At 37.0% G+C, this 19,200-nt stretch overlaps 1 protein-coding gene and 1 non-coding gene across 3 annotated transcripts in view; both read left to right on the top strand.

Annotated features, from left to right (window-relative positions):
* FCHSD2 (FCH and double SH3 domains 2) overlaps positions 1-19,200 on the top strand; it is a 266,698-nt gene that overhangs the window by 211,603 nt on the left and 35,895 nt on the right. For both annotated transcript variants that reach the window (XM_008707312.2, XM_008707313.2), the window contains exons 11-12: positions 9,894-10,010; positions 18,579-18,683. In XM_008707312.2, coding sequence (XP_008705534.1) covers positions 9,894-10,010; positions 18,579-18,683 — 222 coding nt within the window. The remainder of the gene's footprint in view (positions 1-9,893; positions 10,011-18,578; positions 18,684-19,200) is intronic.
* On the top strand, positions 5,026-5,132 carry LOC121102980. The gene has a single exon (XR_005835135.1). It is a non-coding gene; the product is annotated as a U6 spliceosomal RNA (small nuclear RNA).

The raw sequence follows: 19,200 nt of genomic DNA, 5'->3' as shown, positions 1-19,200 counted from the left end.
AGAAACCAGTGGTTACATTTTAACCAGAATAGAATCAATAAACAGAACAGTGAATATGTGCCTGTACATATTTTGGTTGGCTTTATAAAAAATTACAGGCCCTTTGTAATTCCTTTCAGATTTCTTAGAATGTCAGAGCATTAACATAAATGCCAAATTGGCAATTTTTAAAAAGCAGATATTAATCATGCATTTTATCCTTGAGTTTATGAAAAATGTTTGCCATTATTTGGATTTTAAAAAATAGAACCAAAATGCTAATTTGATAACAAAGAAAAGACAACTTCTGCAAGTTAAGAAAGCACATGTTGGCACATCTAGCACATTCTTTCAAAAAGTAGGCAAGCCAAGAGGGATGTCAAATTATATTCATAAGGTCTTTTAGTAAACCTGGAATCAGAACCAGGAGAATTTACGATATCAGAGTTTCATGGTATCAGTTTAATAGAAACCTTTGCTGGAGATACTGTCATTACTTTTCTTACATTTTAAGGAGCCCTGTTTGTGGCTATGTAAAGAAATGTAGGAAATCAGCATTTACCTCTAGGTTATAACTCTTGCCCTTTATATTAGTGCCTTTTTTTTATCAATCCACTTTTGCTTAATGACTCAGCAATGTCCTATAATTTGACTTCTTTACCTGAGAGGAATGAAGCAGAGCATTAGAAAATACAGGGTGTGGACAGGTTCACCAAGCTTGACTTAAAATTGTGACTAATTCGAGATTATTTTATCTTTGCCCATTTTCCTCAGAAGAATCAGAGTAACAGTAGACTCTCATCTCACTTGTCCATGGCCCAGCTACAATTCCTAAACCCCACTGTTTCTAGACACTGTGGTAAATGTTCTTAGCTGCATGTCCCTGTTTGCCCTAAAATTCTAACTATGCTGTTTTCTGTCCTTGTGCAATCTTTACTGGGCAGAGTTTAAAAGCTGCCCAACTGGTGGATATTGAGCTCTCCCCTGTCAGTGCTCTGAGAATGACCATAGCTGAGGTATATGGGGGTGTGGGCCAAGGGTGGGGGAGATGGGTTGTGTGGGTTTGCATGTTAATGAAGGGTGGGACTTGGTATTGGGATTAAAAATGTGTGTGTGTGTGTGTGTGTGTGTGTGTGTGTGTGTGTGTGTGTGTGTGTAGGGGCCACTGAATGCGTAAACTGGGGCTTTCCATTTTCCCATATAAATTAAGGATTTCCTTTCCTATTTATAGTGAAATGATTGAACTTCTCATTTTTCATCTTGTCTAAAGAACCTTAGTATTTCTCAAGAGGCATGTTGAAACGAATTGTAGAGCTAATCTTGCCTTTATCAAGGGGTTTTGAAACTGAAGCCTTTTTAAATATAGCCCACTTCAAATTGCAGTATTTTTCATGCAAAAGTCCAAAATGTCCAGATGAAAACATAAAGTCACAATATTACTGTCAAAATTAATTAAGGCTTGAAATGAGTATACCCTTTTGGGGGTTTTTTTTGGCTTATCTTTACTTGCTGATGAATCGAAATTTCTTGTAATTTTATTTTAATATTTGATTATTTTGACTCATGCTTTAGAGTGATATACCAAAAGAAACTGGCGAAAATGGTTTTATAAAGACACAATTATTTCTATTTCGTACAGCCATAGAATTAGATTGGGAATCTTAGCGTTAACCATAAGATCATTACAAGTAACAATGATCAGTGGCAAGTTTTGTCTGATGTAGTAACTTAGTAGCTGTTTCATGGTTAACACTGAAAGATTTTCTTATCTTTATGTCCATATAGAATTATTGATTTCTACAGTGTCCTTTCTTTATATCCTCAAATACCATTTTTCAGATGATGCCAGAAAGTCAAAAATCCTTTCTAGAAAGAGTAGTGTTCACCTTTCTTTGCTGAAATGAGTTTTTAATGCAAGATTATTCTAAGAAGGATATGAGATGTACCCTAAAATTTCCCTTATCCCCCAAAAAAGGGGATGTTCTATAAGGGAAAATTGACAGGTATACATGTTAGAATCTCAATTTTGAAAAGTCCTTCAGCTGTCACCTGGGTCATTCTTGTGTTAGAGGTTGATACAGGTGTCATACAATAAGAAATCATGAGCTTTGGAGTCCAATCCTGTCTGTGCCATTTGCTGGCTGTGTTTAGTTATATGTTTATATATATTTAATCTCTCTGATTCAGCTTTCTCATATGTAAATGTTAAGCACCTTAATCTGTTTGAAAAAAAATTTTTATAATAATTTTTTATTATATTATGTTAGTCACCATACAGTATATCCTTAGTTTTGATGTAATGTTCCATGATTCATTATTTGCGTGTGACACCCAGTGCACCATGCAATATGTGCCCTCCCTAATGCCCATCACCGGCCTATCCCAATCCCCCACCCCTCTCCCCTCTGAAGCCCTCAGTTTGTTTCCCAGAGTCCACAGTCTTTCATGGTTCATTTCCCCTTCTGTTTACCCCCCTTCATTCTTCCCTTCCTTCTCCTACCGATCTTCCTATTTCTTATGTTCCGTAAATGAGTGAAACCATATGATAATTGTCTTTCTCTGCTTGACTTAGTTCGCTTAGCATAATCTCCTCCAGTCCCATCCATGTTGCTGCAAATGTTGGGTAATCGTTCTTCCTGATGGCTGAGTAATATTCCATTGTATATATGGACCACATCTTCTTAATCCAGTCATCTGTTGAAGGGCATCTCAGCTCCTTCCACAATTTAGCTGTTGTGGACAATGTGCCTATGAACATTGGGGTGCACATGGCCCTTCTCTTCACTACGTCTGTATCTTTGGGGTAAATACCCAGTAGTGCAATTGCTGGATCCTAAGGTAGCTCAATTTTTAACGTTTTAAGGGACCTCCATACTGTTTTCCAAAGTGGCTGTACCAACTTGCATTCCCACCTGTTCGAAAATTAAGTGAAATACTTAAGCATTTGACTCAGTACCTTGCACATAGTAGATATGCCAGAATAAGTGTTGACTGTCTTTTTTTCCCGTATCTTTCCACAAGACAAGTATATTTCATTTTTTTAGATTTTGCCCCTGTTTGCTCTAGGAAATACCAAAATATCAAATATAGTAGACATTATAAAGACTAAGAAGTCTTGTAACACTCTTATATTCATGGTACTTCTGCTCTTAACTCCCTTACTGAGTTGATCATTGAAAGTCCCTTGGGACTTCTACTCTCCTTTTTCATTCCGCGATGTAGATCTCATCAACCTATTTCTTAACAGTTTATAAGCCTAAAAGGCAATCTGTTTAGAATAAACAGCAGCCAGTAGCTAACAACTAGCGTCCATTCCTACCCCTTTTACATTTTTCGGCACCTCTGCCCTACATACACCTCAGTGTTCGTCCCCTCCATTACCAGAACTAATGATGTGTGCCCTTAAGGACATTTCATCACATCCTACGAAAGGGACTTCCTATCCTCTTTCAACCTGGGAGCGGAATAATACGGGAAACACACACGTCCACCTATAAAGGCAGGGAAAACTTATGAAACTTTTCCCCCAAATTTCCTGGTGGGGATGCAAAGATCCTTTCCTTTTTTACCTTCCCTGAACTGCAAATAATAATATCTTCACAGATACCATAAACTGGCATTTTTATCACAGTATCACAGATATAAAAAATAGCTGACAGGGGTGCTTGGGTGGCTCAGTCCGTTAAGCGGCTGACTTTGGCTCAGGTCATGATCTCAGGTCCTGGGATCATGCCCCGCATCGGGCTTCCTGCTCAATGGGGGGTTTGCTTCTCCCTCTCCCTCTGCTGCTCCCCCCACTTGTGCTCCCTCTGTCTCTCTCTCAAATAAATAAGTAAAGTCTAAAAAAAATAGCTGACAAATTTCTGATATATGATCTTTTCCTGTTATTTTAGGCACTAGTTGTGATATTTAATTCTACCCTATAAAGATTCAAAGTTATATTAAGTAAAATGGTCACTTGCTGTAATTTACAACTAATGCACATTAAATTTTTGCTCAAGTGGGGCATTTTATGCATCTATTAAAATATATGCAATATATGTAAAACTAACATGCTGTACACCTTAAACTTATATAGTGATGTATGTCAGTTATTTCTCAATAAAACTAAGAAAAACATATTTACCAAAAATTACCCTTGTCTATAAAAGACTATATGGGATCAATATACCATACAGGGAAATTACTTGAAAATTCTCATTGTTAGTGAGTGGCTGTATCTGCTGATGGAAATCTTGTATTGCATATAGCATTGGCATATGAACATGAAAGCACTGTGATAGGGAATTTGTGGAAAATCCTCCTTGTGGGTAAATAGGTACCATCCTCCTATACGTACACTGACCACAGTATCCAAAAACGAGAAGCCCTGATTATAGACATGAGTGTCGCTCTCCAGAAACAGCAGTGCTGGCAGTCAGGTGTTCAGAGGGGGTTGTCCTAAGTTCTTCAGTCGTAGAAAACGTACCATCCATATAATGAGTCTTTGTGCTTTCTCTGGATTTGGTGCCTTCTCTAATCATCTACAGGTATCCAGAGTTTTCCGTAGATGCCATGGTGATGCACTGACACAAAGGATCCTAGGAGTTCACTTTTTTATCTAGCCTGTGATTATAGCCCTTAAAGCGGAGTCTCTGTGAGAGCTACCAAAATAAAGGCATATTCCTCATATGGCTGTTCCAACCAGTCATGCCTCTGCATATAGCTAGAGGGTGTCAGACACAAGGGTTTTTGTTGTTTTTTTGTCTTGTTTTCATGGCATTACTGAAGGACATGTTTTTCTCTTAGATTTACCTTCGGTATCTAATGGCCCCTGTTTGCTTCCCTGAGAGACTATGCACATTCCACCTGGTTATGGGTTCCTGCATCTCGTCTAAGCAAAAGTGCTACTATCCAGGTGTAGTCAGAATAAGTTATGACTCATGAGGAGCACGGCTCCACTCCTTCCCAAGTTGTGTAATATATTTCAAATATGTAACTCAGAGGTCCACAGTCTCTCATTGGAAGTCTTCAGGTCACATGTGTTTCAAAATTTAAAATTTTTCAGTGATCGCTTTGGCAGCACATAACTAAAATTCGAATGATAACAGAGAAGTTTAGCATGGCCCCTCTGCAAGGATGACACACAAATTTGTGAAGTGTTCCATATGTTTTAAAAAATAAAATCTTTAAAATGAATAAATAAATAAAATAACATAGATATCCTGGATTTTTAGGGGCACCTGGCTGGCTCAATTGGTAGAACGTGGGACTCTTGATCTTGGGGTTGTGAGTTTGAGCCCCATGTTTGGTGTAGAGATTACTTAAAAATAAAACATTTAAAAAATAAAATAACAGAATTATCCAGGTTTTAGAAGGGTGATCCATATGCCATATATTGTATAACACCCTAAACAAGGAGAAGGACCTCATGATCAAGCATAGTATTTTTGCAGTAAAACATTTGAATAGTCATACTAAGTTAAATAAATAAAAACTATAAATAACGTCTCTTTGGTTGAAGTCAAATTTTGCCACAAATGAGCTGTGGCTCCAAACTTACCTAAAACACCTGTGATTTTCAGAGCATTGTGAATTTCAAAATTATAGGATCGTGAATCTATATAAACATGAGTATTAGGAATATAATAACCTACACAGATCCAGATGCTTTTTACTTCAAGAAGCCCTTTTCAGGACACGTAAAAATTAACTTTCTTGAAATAATTAACAGTATATTATTAAATTTCATAAAAACTAAAGTGGATTAAATATTTAACACAATAAATATATACCAATAAGCTGAAAACTACAAGTAGTACAAATCCCTTGAATGAGGGTTAATAACTAGATTGTTCCTGGCATATGACATTGGCTTGACAACCCTAACATTATCTTTTGAAATTAGGTTGAAATGCTAGTATTTTGCTCTGTTTGTGGTTTTCATTCATCATATATGACCATCTCTTTTTCTCTCTTTCAAATGGTTATATTTTGGTAACAGACTTGAAAAATAATGACAGTGTTTCTTGTGTGAAATCAGCTTTTCTATCCCCTACTCACTTTGCCCTTCTGGGCGTATGCTCAGATACCTGTCTGAACCTTCTATGCCCTTATGTTAATGCTAAAGTGAACTGAAATCATATCTTGAGAGGGTAACTAAGGACAAAATAGTTAAGATGATTTAAAGACTAATATATCAAGACTAGTAGAATGTTAATTTCTGTTGTGTAGTTCTTTAAAATCATTTAATAACTTTATAAATTTGAAAAGGCTAATATTTAAATAAAGTATTAAAAATTGGGAACTTTAAAAAATTTAACATTGCTAGGCTCTGAAGGCCTTCTTAAACTCATATGAAACAGTTTCGCTTTTGTTTTTCTAGAAACAAAATGAAATCAAAAGCTGTCTTACCTCTAAGTAAATGGCCTAGCCAAAGTTTCATTCAAAGGAAATTTGCATTTTAGTAATGTGTTCTTCAATATTACTGCCTCTATTTTGTCAATATTGGCGTTAACTAAATAGAACGATTAGTTAGACAGTACAGTCATAAGGTAGCAAGGAATCTGAAGTCAAAGAGATCTCAATACAAGCTCTAAATTCACCACTTACTGGCTTTAGAAAAGACACCCACCCTTTCTAAGCCTAGAATTCCATACCTATAAATTGAGAATCTCTATTAGGATTATTTTGAGAACTAAATTATGTAAAGCAGTTAGCACAGAGCTTAAATATGCAATCGATGGCACCCTTTTAGAAAAAAATAAAGCTCTATAGTTCTCTAATTATAAAAAAGCATGAAGTAAAAAGTTTTCACCTGAACTGTCACTGTTCAAAGGTAACCACTGAAGGGGTGCTTGGGTGGCTCAGTCAGTTAAGCATCTGACTCTAGGTTTCATCTCAAGTCCTGATCTCATGGGTTGTGGGATCCAGCAGTGTTGGGCTCTGTGCTCAGCGGGGAGTCTACTTGAAGATTCTCTCCCTCTACCCCTTCCCCCACATGTGTGAACTGAGATTTGAAGAACAATACAAAAAACGATAAGGAAGTTATTTTATCCAGAGGGAACAGCATAGGTTTGTGTTCAGATTTATATTTATTTTCCAGGAAAAGACCCATATGCTTCTGTAATTTTTTTTTACTAAAACTTGTACGATTTCTAAAATCTAACATTTCCAAAGATCTCAAGAATCACATTTAGTTGACCTGACTTAACAAATACCCAAGCTGACAAATGACAAATGAAAAACTACCTATCCTATACTTAAAAGTTGATAGGACAGTCCTTTTATAGCATTTCTCTTCAGTTTGTAATTTATTTGAATTATTCTTGTGCCACTATTCTGAGAATTTGCGATATTATTACATGTCTCTCTTAAAAATAATCAAGTTCAATAAGTGAATTTTTAGTTTTTAAATTCTCATATTCTGCTTCACAGATAACAATGTGCTTTAAGTTTTGTGCTTAATAGCTTATATATGTTATTATTCTCTTATGTTTCAAATACATTTTTAAGAAGTAAAGGAAAAACATTAAAAGAGTGAACTAAGGATTAAATTAGCTGACATTTCAGAAAGAAGCAGTCACTAGCAGTTCCTTTGGTAGAATCAACCACTGCTAACACCACCGTCTTATCTACACTAGATCCTGATTTGTATCAATCTTGGATGGTAGAGGTGGCATTAGACATTACTCTGTGTATTAACACCTGGGCTGTATTTGCCTTGCATGAAATTCTCATTTGTCTAGACCCCGAGTTATAGGTAGCTTCTACATGTCTTTCTATGGCTTGATTTTAGAATTCATGGGAAAAAAAGTAATTAACTCGAATTTGAATCACAAAATCCTATCTCCCAATCAGTGGCATTTGTTGTCTGTCCTGGTCGTTGGACACTCCCATCTGAGGAATAGTAAACCCAAAGAGAAAGGGGTAAAGGCCCTATCTTCACCTCCCCAGCTCTTAAGCACAGGAAATATTCAGTAAAAAGGTAGAGAGGATGTGTGAGCAAGTAGGGCTGGGACCTATCTGCAGCCAGTACACATTTAAATCCACTTACCTGTTCCTAAAATGTTGCTCAGTGATAAAAATAAAATTTCTCCATCAGTTGTCTCTTTTCTCATATATTCTGTTCCCAATAAGTTCATTCTGTTTGAGATCTGCCTTGATCTTTCAGCATATCTTCAGTCTTGTTTCTGATGCATTCTTTGGGCTAGCAAGAACCTAGGAATTATTTGAAATTTTTTTATTAATAATAACAAGATTTTGTTTCAAGTAATTTTCAGCTGGGTGTTTAGCATTAACAATTACCATTTATTGGATACTTAATTATATAGGTACTATAAGAGAGTGTTAATAATATAAGCTCATTTTATCTTAACCCTTATGACATAGGCATTTTCACCAATTTTCAGATGTAACTAAGACTCAGATTAATAACATGCCCAAGATCATAAAGATAATAAAGGACATAGAGAGGATTAAAACTCAGTCTGCCTGACTTAAAAACCTATGTCCGGGCTCTTCAGAATACATGTTTCTGGCATTTCATTCATACATTAGATTCCTCTGGTTAATGTGGATTGCATTTGCAATCTGTATCCAGTGTTTAACATTTTAAACCCGACTTCTGAGAATGCATTACAATTTATATGCCTAGATCCTTTGACAGAGCAAAATATAATAATAGAGATGGTTCCCAGATTCCTAATAGCCCAAAGAATGGATCAGAATAATAAAATATAATTGTGAAATTGGTTAGATTTTGATTTTGATTCTTTTGCTCTATTTCAATGTGTTTATCATTATATAATCTAGCTTCAGCTGAAATGTCTGCATAGAGTAAAAGTTTTTGAACCTTGCCTATAATCCCCCAAACAGAAGTATTAAGTTTTTAATCCAGTCAAATTCTACTTTACCAATTTTGAGTTGTGTGGCCTTGCAAAAGTCAGTTTTCTAAGATCTTTCCATTGTAAAATTTTGCCTCTTTTTTGTATTAAAGTCTTCTTGGGATAATTCATATTTAAGAAATTGTTTGCTTTCCCAATTACTAGATTCTTTTTTCATGGGTTCTTAAGAGTTTAGAGAAAATTAAAATAGTGGTTAAGAGCTCTGATTCTGGCATCAGACTTGTATAACTTAAAGTTGTAACATTTAATATCTGGTAGACACTAGAAATTTTACCTCTCTGAGCCTCAGTTTCCTTTTCTGTAAGATGGTTGTATAACTCATCTCATAAGGTTGTTATAAAAATTATGTGAAGCACTTTTAGAGTATTTTGTACAGTAGGGGTTAACTATTAATATTGCTAATTTAGATTTTGCAGGTTGTTCTTTGTGAAACAGAATAATGATATTTTAGGGCCAGAAGAAACCCTTACTGATCATTTAATCAAGCACCCCTCTCTTTCGTACAATATTAAAGTCCAGAGGAAGGGCAAAACCTAGTTTGAAGGTTTTTGGTGAATTGGTGATGGACCTGAAACTAAATTAAACCCAATATCTTTATGGACAGACAGGTTGTGTTGCTGTTATTGTATTGTTTTGTTCTCTTCACTTCTCTCCATTAATTCTTTTTTTAAATCCCATTGAAACGATTGAGTTGTTTCCATTTTACCCCTGTAACTATTTTAGTGTCATAGTAGGTTGGCATGAATACTTTTTTTTTCTTTGTTTAGCCAGCTTTTTTCACACGCAGAATGGATCAGTCCACAGTATTAGAGATGTAGCTCTAATATTAAGCAGTGTACATTGAAAAAAACCTGTGGCCTTTTATGGTTTCGTACCGTCCTGCTAATGTTCTGACATGAGACACTGCTTCCCACAGTAGTGGAGCCTGGCTTGTTTTGAGTGCTGTGAAGGCACTCTGTCCCACCTACAAACAGTAGTGATTTCAGTAAGCATAACAATGTTTGGTCTCTGTCCTCTCTTATGTTGTAGAGCCGACAATTAGAATCAGAAACTGGGACCACAGAGGAGCACAGTCTAAACAAGGAGGCTCGAAAATGGGCCACACGTGTGGCACGTGAGCACAAAAACATTGTTCACCAACAACGGGTAAGTGTAATAGAGAGTCTTAGGCTACATTTAGCTTAAGTCAAATGTCAAACCAATGTAAGGAGTTGAGTTTTATTAATGTGAAAAATATCCTTTATGTTTTTTCTGTAATTTCAACCACTCAGCAGTATGCTCTCACCTATCTACTTAGCTTGGAAATTCCTTAAGCCCTTCAAGCAGCAACACAGTAATTTATCTGTTTGCCATAAAATTTCCTAAGAAAAGCCAGTGATAGTGTATTACCGTCTTTCAGGTAGTAGAGGAGACATGCCTGTGTTGAATTAAGCCTTTAATGCCCTAGACAAATTTTTTGAAGACTTAATTGTAGATTCCATGAACGTGTATCTTCAGGGGGCACCTGGCTGGCTCAGTCAGTAGAGCATGAGACCCTTGATTTCAGGGTCGTGAGTTCAAGGCCCATATTGACCATAGAGTTTACTTAACAAAAAAGAGCTAAATAAAATTAAATTAAAATTTTAAAAAGTAAAATTAAACACCAGAAAATGTATCTTCAAGACTAAACTCTAAGCACAAGTTATCATAAATTTTTTCTAATTTCCATTTATTTATAACCTTTTCTTTACCTTCACATCCAACTTATTAAAAGAATTGTTAATATTTAATGTCTGTATTTCCTAATCTCACACTTATTTTTTAGCCCGTAGTATTTGGACTTTTCCTATGTTCCCTTCCCTCACACTTCATACAGACTACACTTGCCAAAATCAGGAGTGGTGTCTATGTCGCTAAATCCAAAATGGACACTTTTGTTTCTCAAAACCTCTTGGCAGTTTCACAATTGACAGCTCCCTTTGTGTTGAAACACTCTCTTTTCTAGTTATCCATGACTTAACATTGTCCTGGTTTTCCTTCATCCTCTCTGGCCATTCCTGTATTCTTTGATAGGTTCTTCTTTCTCCACCTCATATTTAAATATTTAAATTCTTTAGAGTTCTCTACTAGGCTATCTTTCCTTATTCTTTTTTTATTTTTTTTTATTTTTTAAAGATTTTATTTTTATTTATTTGACAGAGACAGAGACAGCCAGCGAGAGAGGGAACACAAGCAGGGGGAGTGGGAGAGGAAGAAGCAGGCTCATAGCAGAGGAGCCTGATGTGGGGCTCGATCCCATAACGCCAGGATCACGCCCTGAGCCGAAGGCAGACGCTTAACCGCTGTGCCACCCGGGCGCCCCTATCTTTCCTTATTCTTTATTCTCATTATAGGCACTCTCAACCAGTGCCATCGTTTCACTTACCAAAAATCATAAATTAATATCGCCAACATTGGGCCTTTCTTCTGTGTAAACACATATCCTCTTGCCTGCTTTGACTTCTTTTTACTGTCTCATAGGGACCCTGAGTTCAATGTTCCACTAATCTAATGCTGCAAAACAAAACACCTCAAACTTAATGCCACAAAAAAGAGCATTTTTAATTGCCTCTTAGCACCCTGGAGATTGGATGGACTTAGCGTGCCACTTCTTGGGAGTCTCCCATGTGGTTACAGTCAGATAGTGACTGGTGCTAGAGTCACCTCACAGACTTCCCCACTGAAATGTCTGGTTCTTGGAACAGGCAGACTCGAACCACTGGGAACTAGAACAGCTGGAGCTCCTCATGCATCTCAGTCTCTCTGTGGTCTCTCCGTATGGTCTCCAGCACAGTGGCTTCAGCTTAGCTGTACTTCTTACATGGTAGCGCAGGGCCCCAAGGGGCTGAGTCCCAAGAATGAGCCAAGTAGGAGCTATGTTATTTTTTCTGGCCTAGCCTCAGAAATAACATGATATTACTTGTGTCATATTTTTGTTAACTGAGGCAGTCACAAAGGCCTGTTGTCCAGGTTCAGGGAGAGTGAACATAAACTCCATTTCTTGGTAGGGAGATAGCAAGGTTCTAGAAGAACATGTGGAGTGGGAAACACTGTAGTAACTTTTTTCAAAAATACAGTCTTCTACAGTCTGCCTTCTGGTTATAACAATTTATACCCCTCTTGCATGCAAAATAAAACTCCCCTCTTTACCCCAAATACCCCAAAACCTGGTGTCAGACTCCAGTATAAATTTCGAAATCTGGTCATGTAAATGAGATTTCACGGACAGATAAGGCTTCTTGAGTGCAGTTCCTCTAACACAGTTTATCTCAAAGAATTTGTGAACTAGAGAGATAAGTTATCTGTCTACTATCTATCCAATAAATAGTGGTTAGATTAATTACTGCAGCTTTATACTTCAAAATGTAAAACACATAAAGAGATTTTGTTTCATTAAAATGCTTTACTGTATTTGAAAGTAATTGTTCAGGTATTTTAAAAAGTCTGCTTCCTCTCTCTGTTGTCAAGGCATATTGCGTCTTTCTGCTAGGAGATTTACAGGCAGATTTCAACAACTTTTCCATTTCTTAATAGCATGACCTACGATAGGCTTTAATCTAGTAAGGTATAATTTAAGCAACAAAATTAAGGGTTTTTTAAATCCTAAAACCAGTTCTGCTTTTGGCCATGATAAATTACCATGATAAATTGCCATGGGATCACACTTAAAAAACAATGAAATTAGTAGCCATATGACTTCTCAGGTTTTCTGCCTAAAGGCACTTTCTATATTGCAGTGCAGGGAGGGAGAACTTAAGCAGGGCACCACAGACTCACTGAGTTGAGATGACAGAGATCAGAGTTCAGAGTGGCTGAAGTGGCATGAATTTCAAGGCAAAGTACCAGACAGTATGGAGATGCAGAGGAAGAATTCTAAAGATTGACATAGGTCCCCCTTCATTCTGTTGCTGAATACTAAACCCCACATGCATATGATGAAATTCCACAATACGGAGTAGAGAATGACGGAGGAGATAAGCTGAAGAATTCCCAGAGGTCATATTATTTATTTATCAGAAAGAGAGAGCACAAGCCCAAGCGCACAAGCAGGGGGAGCGGCAGACAGAGGGAGAAGCAGGCTCCCCACTGAGCAAGGAGCCTGATGCGGGATCATGACCTGAGCCAAAGGCAAATGCTTAACCAACTGAGCCACCCAGGCATCCCTGAGTGTTTTTGATTTTGACTTAGGTCAAAATCAAATGACTCTTGATTTTGACTTAGGTCATGATCTCAGTGTCATAAGATCAAGCCCCACATTGGGCTGCATGTTGGGTGTGGAGCCTGCTTAAGATTTTCTTCTTCTCCTTTCTCTCTCCCTGTCCCTCAGCCCCTCCCCCTCCCTCTCAAAAAAAATTGCATTAGAAAAACATAGTATTCACAATGTCAAGAGTCAGATTTGCTAAATATTAAAAGAAGCAAGAGAATATAACCCAAGACCAAAGGAAAAATCAATTAAAGCAGACCCATAAATGTCAAAGATGATGGAATTAGCAAATAAGGACTTTAGAACAGTAAATACGTTCAAGGATTTAAAAGAAAACAAACATGAACATATTGAAGAAAGAAAAGGAAAATATACAAAAGAACCAAGTGGAACTTAGAGAGCTGAAAATACAATATTTGAATTGAAAAATTCAATAGATTGGATGGCATCAAAAAAAGAACAATGAGCTTAAAAGTATAAATAGCAATAGAAACTGTCCAAACTGAAAGAGAGAAATAAAAGACTTTTTAAAAATGAACAGAACATCATTAATCTGTGTGGAATAATATGTGATCTAACAAGAAAGACACTTATTTGGAGACAGAAAGAGAGAAGAGTCAATTTCATAATCAATTTGTTTAAAAAGCAGTGATAATGATATAAGACTCAAAATATTTCTTCTAGGATCAGAAACAAGGCAAAGATGCTGCCTTTTGCCACTTTCTATTCATTATAATACTAGAATTTCTAGCCACAGCATTTAGGCAAGAAAAAGAATTAAAAGGCATCCAAATTGAAAAGAAAGATTTTTATTTATTTGAGAGACAGAGATAGCGACAAATAGCGAGAGAGAGCACACGAGCATGGAGGAGAGAGAGGAACAGGCTCCCCGCTGAGCAGGGAGCCCAATGTGGGGCTCAATCCCAGGACCCTGGGATCATGACCCAAGCCAAAGGCAGACACTTAATCAGCTGAGCCACCCAAGCGCCCCTAATCAATTGCATTTTATACACTAACAATGTACAATGCAAAAAGGAAATTAAGAAAACAGTTCCATTTACAATACCATCAAAAAGAATAAAATAATTAGGAATAGACTTAACCAAGGAGGCAAATGATTTGTACACTAAAAACTATAAGACACTGATGAAAGGAATTAAATAAGATATAAATAAATGGAAAGACATCCTGTGTTTATGGAATGGAAGATAATATTAAGATGGCAGTACCAGCCAAAATGATTTACAAATTCAGTGCCATCCTTATCAAAATCCCAAAATATTTTTTTGCAGAAATAGAAAAACCCATCCTAAAATGCATATGGAATCTCCAGGAACCCTGGCTAGCCAAAACAGCCTTGAAAAAGAACAAAGTTGAAGGACTCATACTTTCTGACTTTAAAACTTATTGCAAAGCTACAGTATTCAAAACATTGTAGTATTGTCATGACAGACATGTAGACCAATAGAATAGAAGTTTATATTTTTATTTTATTTTTATTTTTTTAACATGGAGAACTGAAGGGGGTTTTTTTATTTTAATTCCAGTGTAGTTGATATACAATGTTATATTAGTTTCGGATTGAATCACAATATAGTGATTCAACAATTCTATACATTACTTATTGCTTATCATGGTAAGTGTACTCTTAATCCCCATCACCTGTTTCACCCATTTATAAAATACCTGTTATCTCTAAACTAATCCATTTATTCAGTGCAATCCATGCCAAACATCTAGTAGGAGTTTTTATAGAAATTGACAAAATGCCTCTAAAACATATATGGACATGCAAATGATCTAGACTAGCTAAAGCAATTTTGAAAAATAAGAATAAAATTGGAGGGGGGGGCTCCTGGGTAGCGCAGTCGTTAAAGTGTCTGCCTTAGGCTCAGGGCATGATCCTGGCGTTCCAGGATCGAGTCCCACATCGGGCTCCTCCGCTGGGAGCCTGCTTCTTCCTCTCCCACTCCTCCTGCTGTGTTCCCTCTCTCACTGGCTGTCTCTGTCAAATAAATAAATAAAATCTTTAAAAAAAAAAAAAAAAGAATAAAATTGGAGAGCTGGGATACCTGGATGGCTCAGTCAGTTAAACTTCGGGCTTTGTGCTGAGCATGGAGCCTGCTTGGGATTCTCTCTCGCTCTCACTTCGTGTGCCCTGCCCCTGATGTGCATGTGCTCACTCTCTCTCTCTCTCTCTCAAAATAATAGTAAGTCTTTTTAAAGAAATTGGAGGGCTGGGACACCTGGGTAGCTCAGTCAGTTAAGTGTCTGCCTTCAGCTCAGGTCATGATCCCAGGGCCCTGGCTCAGCAGGGAGTCCGCTTATTCTTCTCTCTCTGCCCCTCCCCCTCCGCTGTGCGCTGTCTCTCATTCTCTCTCTCAAATAAACAAAACCTTTAGAAAAAATGGAGGGCTTACTCTACCTCATTTCAAGACATAAAACTGTAGAAATCAAGATGTAGTATTGGTGTAAGAATGGACTTACAGATGAATGGAACAAAAAAAAGGGTCTAGAAATAGGCACACACATATAGAGTCCATTGATTTTTAACAAAGTTGTAACAAACTTATAAAATGCTAAATAAATTTTAATAAAAATGAATCCAGTTATATTTTAAGCACATGACTAATTAGGGTGCCAGGATGATTCAACACTAGAAAATTTATCAGTATAGTAAAGTGCATTTACCAAATAAAGATGAAAAATTCTATGATTATCAAAAATCATATGATAAAATTCATTATCTCTTAGTGATTAAAAAATAAAAGTCACAGCCAGCAAGATAAAGAATGTTTCATTCTAACAAGGATTATCTTCCTAAAACTTAACAGCAAACATTATATTTGGTGGTTGTGTCAGTTTTCTATATCTGCCATAACAAATTACTGTGAACTTAGTAGCTTAAAACAGTACAAATTTTTTTATCTCACAGTTCTGTAGGTCAGACATCTGGATGGGCTTGGCTGATTTTACTGCTCAGGCTCTAACAAGGCCAAAATCAAGTTGTTTTAGCTAGCTAAGCTGGCCCCTGGGGTAGACTCTACTTCCAAGCTCTTTCAGGTTGTTGTCAGAATCTAGTTCCTAATAACTGTAGGACCTAAGTCCCTGCTTCCTTCCTGTCAGCTGGGGGCTGCCCTAATCTCCTAGAGGCTACTCTCTCTGATCCTTTTACATGGGCTCCTCCATCTCAGAGCCATCAGTGAAGCATTGAATCCTTCCCATGCTTGGAATCTCCCTGACTTCCTTTTTGGCCTCTCTCATCTGTTTCCAGTGAGAGAAAGTTCTCTGCTTATAAGGGGTCATATTGATTAGATTGAGCTGCTTCAGTAATCCAGGATAATCTCCCTATCTTAAGTTCCATAACTCTAATATATCTGTAAATTATATTTTGCATATAAACAGTTCCAGGATTAGGCTGTGGACCTCAGTCCTAGAGTTATTAGGAACTAGATTCTGACAACAACCTGAATGAGCTTGGAAGTGGGTTCTACCCCAGGGGCCAGCTTAGCAAGCTAAAACAACTTGATTTTGGCCTTGTTAGAGCCTGAGCAGTAAAATCAGCCAAGCCCATCCAGATGTCTGACCTACAGAACTGTGAGATAAAAAAATTTGTACTGTTTAAAGCTACTGAGTTCGTGGTAATTTGTTATGGCAGATATAGAAAATGAAGACAACTGTCAGGTATAATTTTCATTTGAATATAAAATGTTCAAATATTAGGAAAAGGTACATCTGTTATTGTTTAGATGATATGCTTGTGTACCCCCCAAAATATGTGACCCAGCACTCAGATAGACATAACAATGGTTCAGTAAGGTGAATTGATCTAAGACTATATACAGCTTATAAAACAAAAGAACTTTAAAAAGTTAAGAGTAAGGGAATAGAATGAGAGCAAACATTTATAACATAAATAACAGAAAAAGGACTCATATTGAGAAAAGTATGTTTAATAAATAATAAAGGACAAAAACTAGAAAAATGAAGAGAGGCTAAAGATTGACAATAGCTAATGTTTGTGAGACACAGAAAAATATGCTCACACACACTAGTAGAAGACTAGGTACAACTTTTGGGGGTCAATTTGGCAATGTCTATTTTTTAAATTTTTTCTTAAGGATTTATTTATTTTAGAGAATGAGAGAGTGTGGGCAGGGTGGGGAGGGGCTGAGATAAAGAAGGTCTCAAGCAGATTCCATGCTGAGTGGGGAGCCCAACCCGGGGCCCCATCTCACAACCCTGAGATCATGAGCTGAGCTGAAACCAAAAGTCGAATGCTTAACCAACTACACCACCCAGGTGCTCTTGGCAATGTCTATTTAAATTAAAATGTGCAATTCTATATTTTTATCTTAAATATTCTTATATGTGTTCAAAGAGTCATTAACTAGGTTGTTTGTATGATACTATTTATAATATTGGGAAATTTGAAAACTCAAATAGCAGTAGAATAAGAGTAAATAAAAATGGTACAGCCAAACTCTTGCATCTGTGGATTAGAGAATGAAGTCAATTTATTTGTACAATTATAAAAAGGTCTCAGACACGTTCAGGGGATGATAGATCTCATTTTTTTAAAGATTTATTCATTTATTTTTAGAGAGAGAGAGAGCACAGCGGGAGGGGCAGAAAGAGAAACCCAAGCAGACTGAGCAGGGAGCCTGAGGGCGGGGCTCAATCTCACAACCCTGAGGTCACGACCTGAGCCAAAACCAAGAGTCGGCTGCTTAACTGACTGTGCCACCCAGGCACCCCATCATTTTATTATTTTTTAAACGAAACTGTGCAAGCATGTACAAATATGTAAGAAATAGTTCAGAAAAATACATGTAAATTGGTGGGACAGTAATTATCTTGGGGTGGGGGGCGCATAATGGGATGTGCAAATATGAGACTTTTTGCCATTTTTTATTAGTTGTTGTTTTACAACAGTACTTTAGATTCATGTAATTTTTAAAAAGATTTTATGTATTTATGTATTTGAGAGAGAGAGAGTGAGCAGGAAAAGGAGGAGGGGCAAAGGGAGAGGGAGAATCAGGCTGCCTGCTGAGCAAAGAGCCGATGCGGGGCTCCATCCCAGGACCCTGGGATCATGACCTGAGCTAAAGGCAGATGCTTAACCGACCAGCCATCCAGGCGCCCCTATATTCATTTAATTTTTTAGAAATTGTAGGTATGCATCTCAAAACATGCAATCCAAATAAGGTTTGTAGATTGTGCCAATGTCAATTTCCTGATTTTTATATCGTATAGTTATATAAGTTGTTGCCATGGGGGGAAGGGGTAGGGGGCTTTCCGTACTACTTCTGCAACTTTGTATAATGGTATCCAGAGTGGTTTTTTTTTAAATTAACAATAAGTGAAAAAAATTAAAGGTTAAAAAAGGAATTGTGGCCACTCATCACTGAAGTCAAATTACCTAACTAGTCAATTAAGCAAAAAAAGACAAAAAGAAAAAACAGTCATCATTTTCCTGTTTTCTTTAATAGGTTCTAGATGATCTGGAATGTCACGGAGTTGCAGTGTCAGAGCAAAGCCGAGCAGAGCTGGAACAGAAAATAGATGAAGCTAGAGAAAATATTCGTAAAGCAGAGGTGAGGTGGCAGCTAACTGTGGCATTTTGCCCAGCTCCCACAACATCATAGCTATGATATATACCTTCAGAATTCAGTTTCCATACACTGGTTAATTTGAAGATGACTCAGCATCTTTATCTGTGTCCAGAGTGTTATTTTGAGTACCTGGTTCGTACAAGATAGGACACATAACAAAAAGACACTGAACCTGTTATCTGAAGAGTTTATAATCAAGAAAAGTTAACAGAAGAATTATACCATGATAAAGATACTAATTTTAAAGTTTTCACAAGGTACATAATAAATCAGATATATATATGTTCAGAGCCTTGAAAAGTCTTTCCTGATAATGGAAGGTTCACTGGTCCAGGGGCCATAAGCTGATGTTTTAAAGAGAGAGACTTGGTTAAGCAGACAAGGCAAAAAACGTTACAGCAGTGAATTTTAATATTTTGATGAGGGGTCAAGGAACCCTTTGAGGATTGTGTATGAAAGTGTGAAACCCTCTCTCCCACAAAAAAACAAAAACAAAAAA

This window comes from Ursus maritimus, unplaced genomic scaffold (assembly GCF_017311325.1).
Source record: "Ursus maritimus isolate PB19 unplaced genomic scaffold, ASM1731132v1 scaffold_16, whole genome shotgun sequence".
In the NCBI taxonomy this organism is placed as follows: Eukaryota; Metazoa; Chordata; class Mammalia; order Carnivora; family Ursidae; genus Ursus; species Ursus maritimus.
The sequence above is the reverse complement of the archived record's forward strand: the minus strand, read 5'-3'. Positions and strand labels throughout refer to the sequence as shown.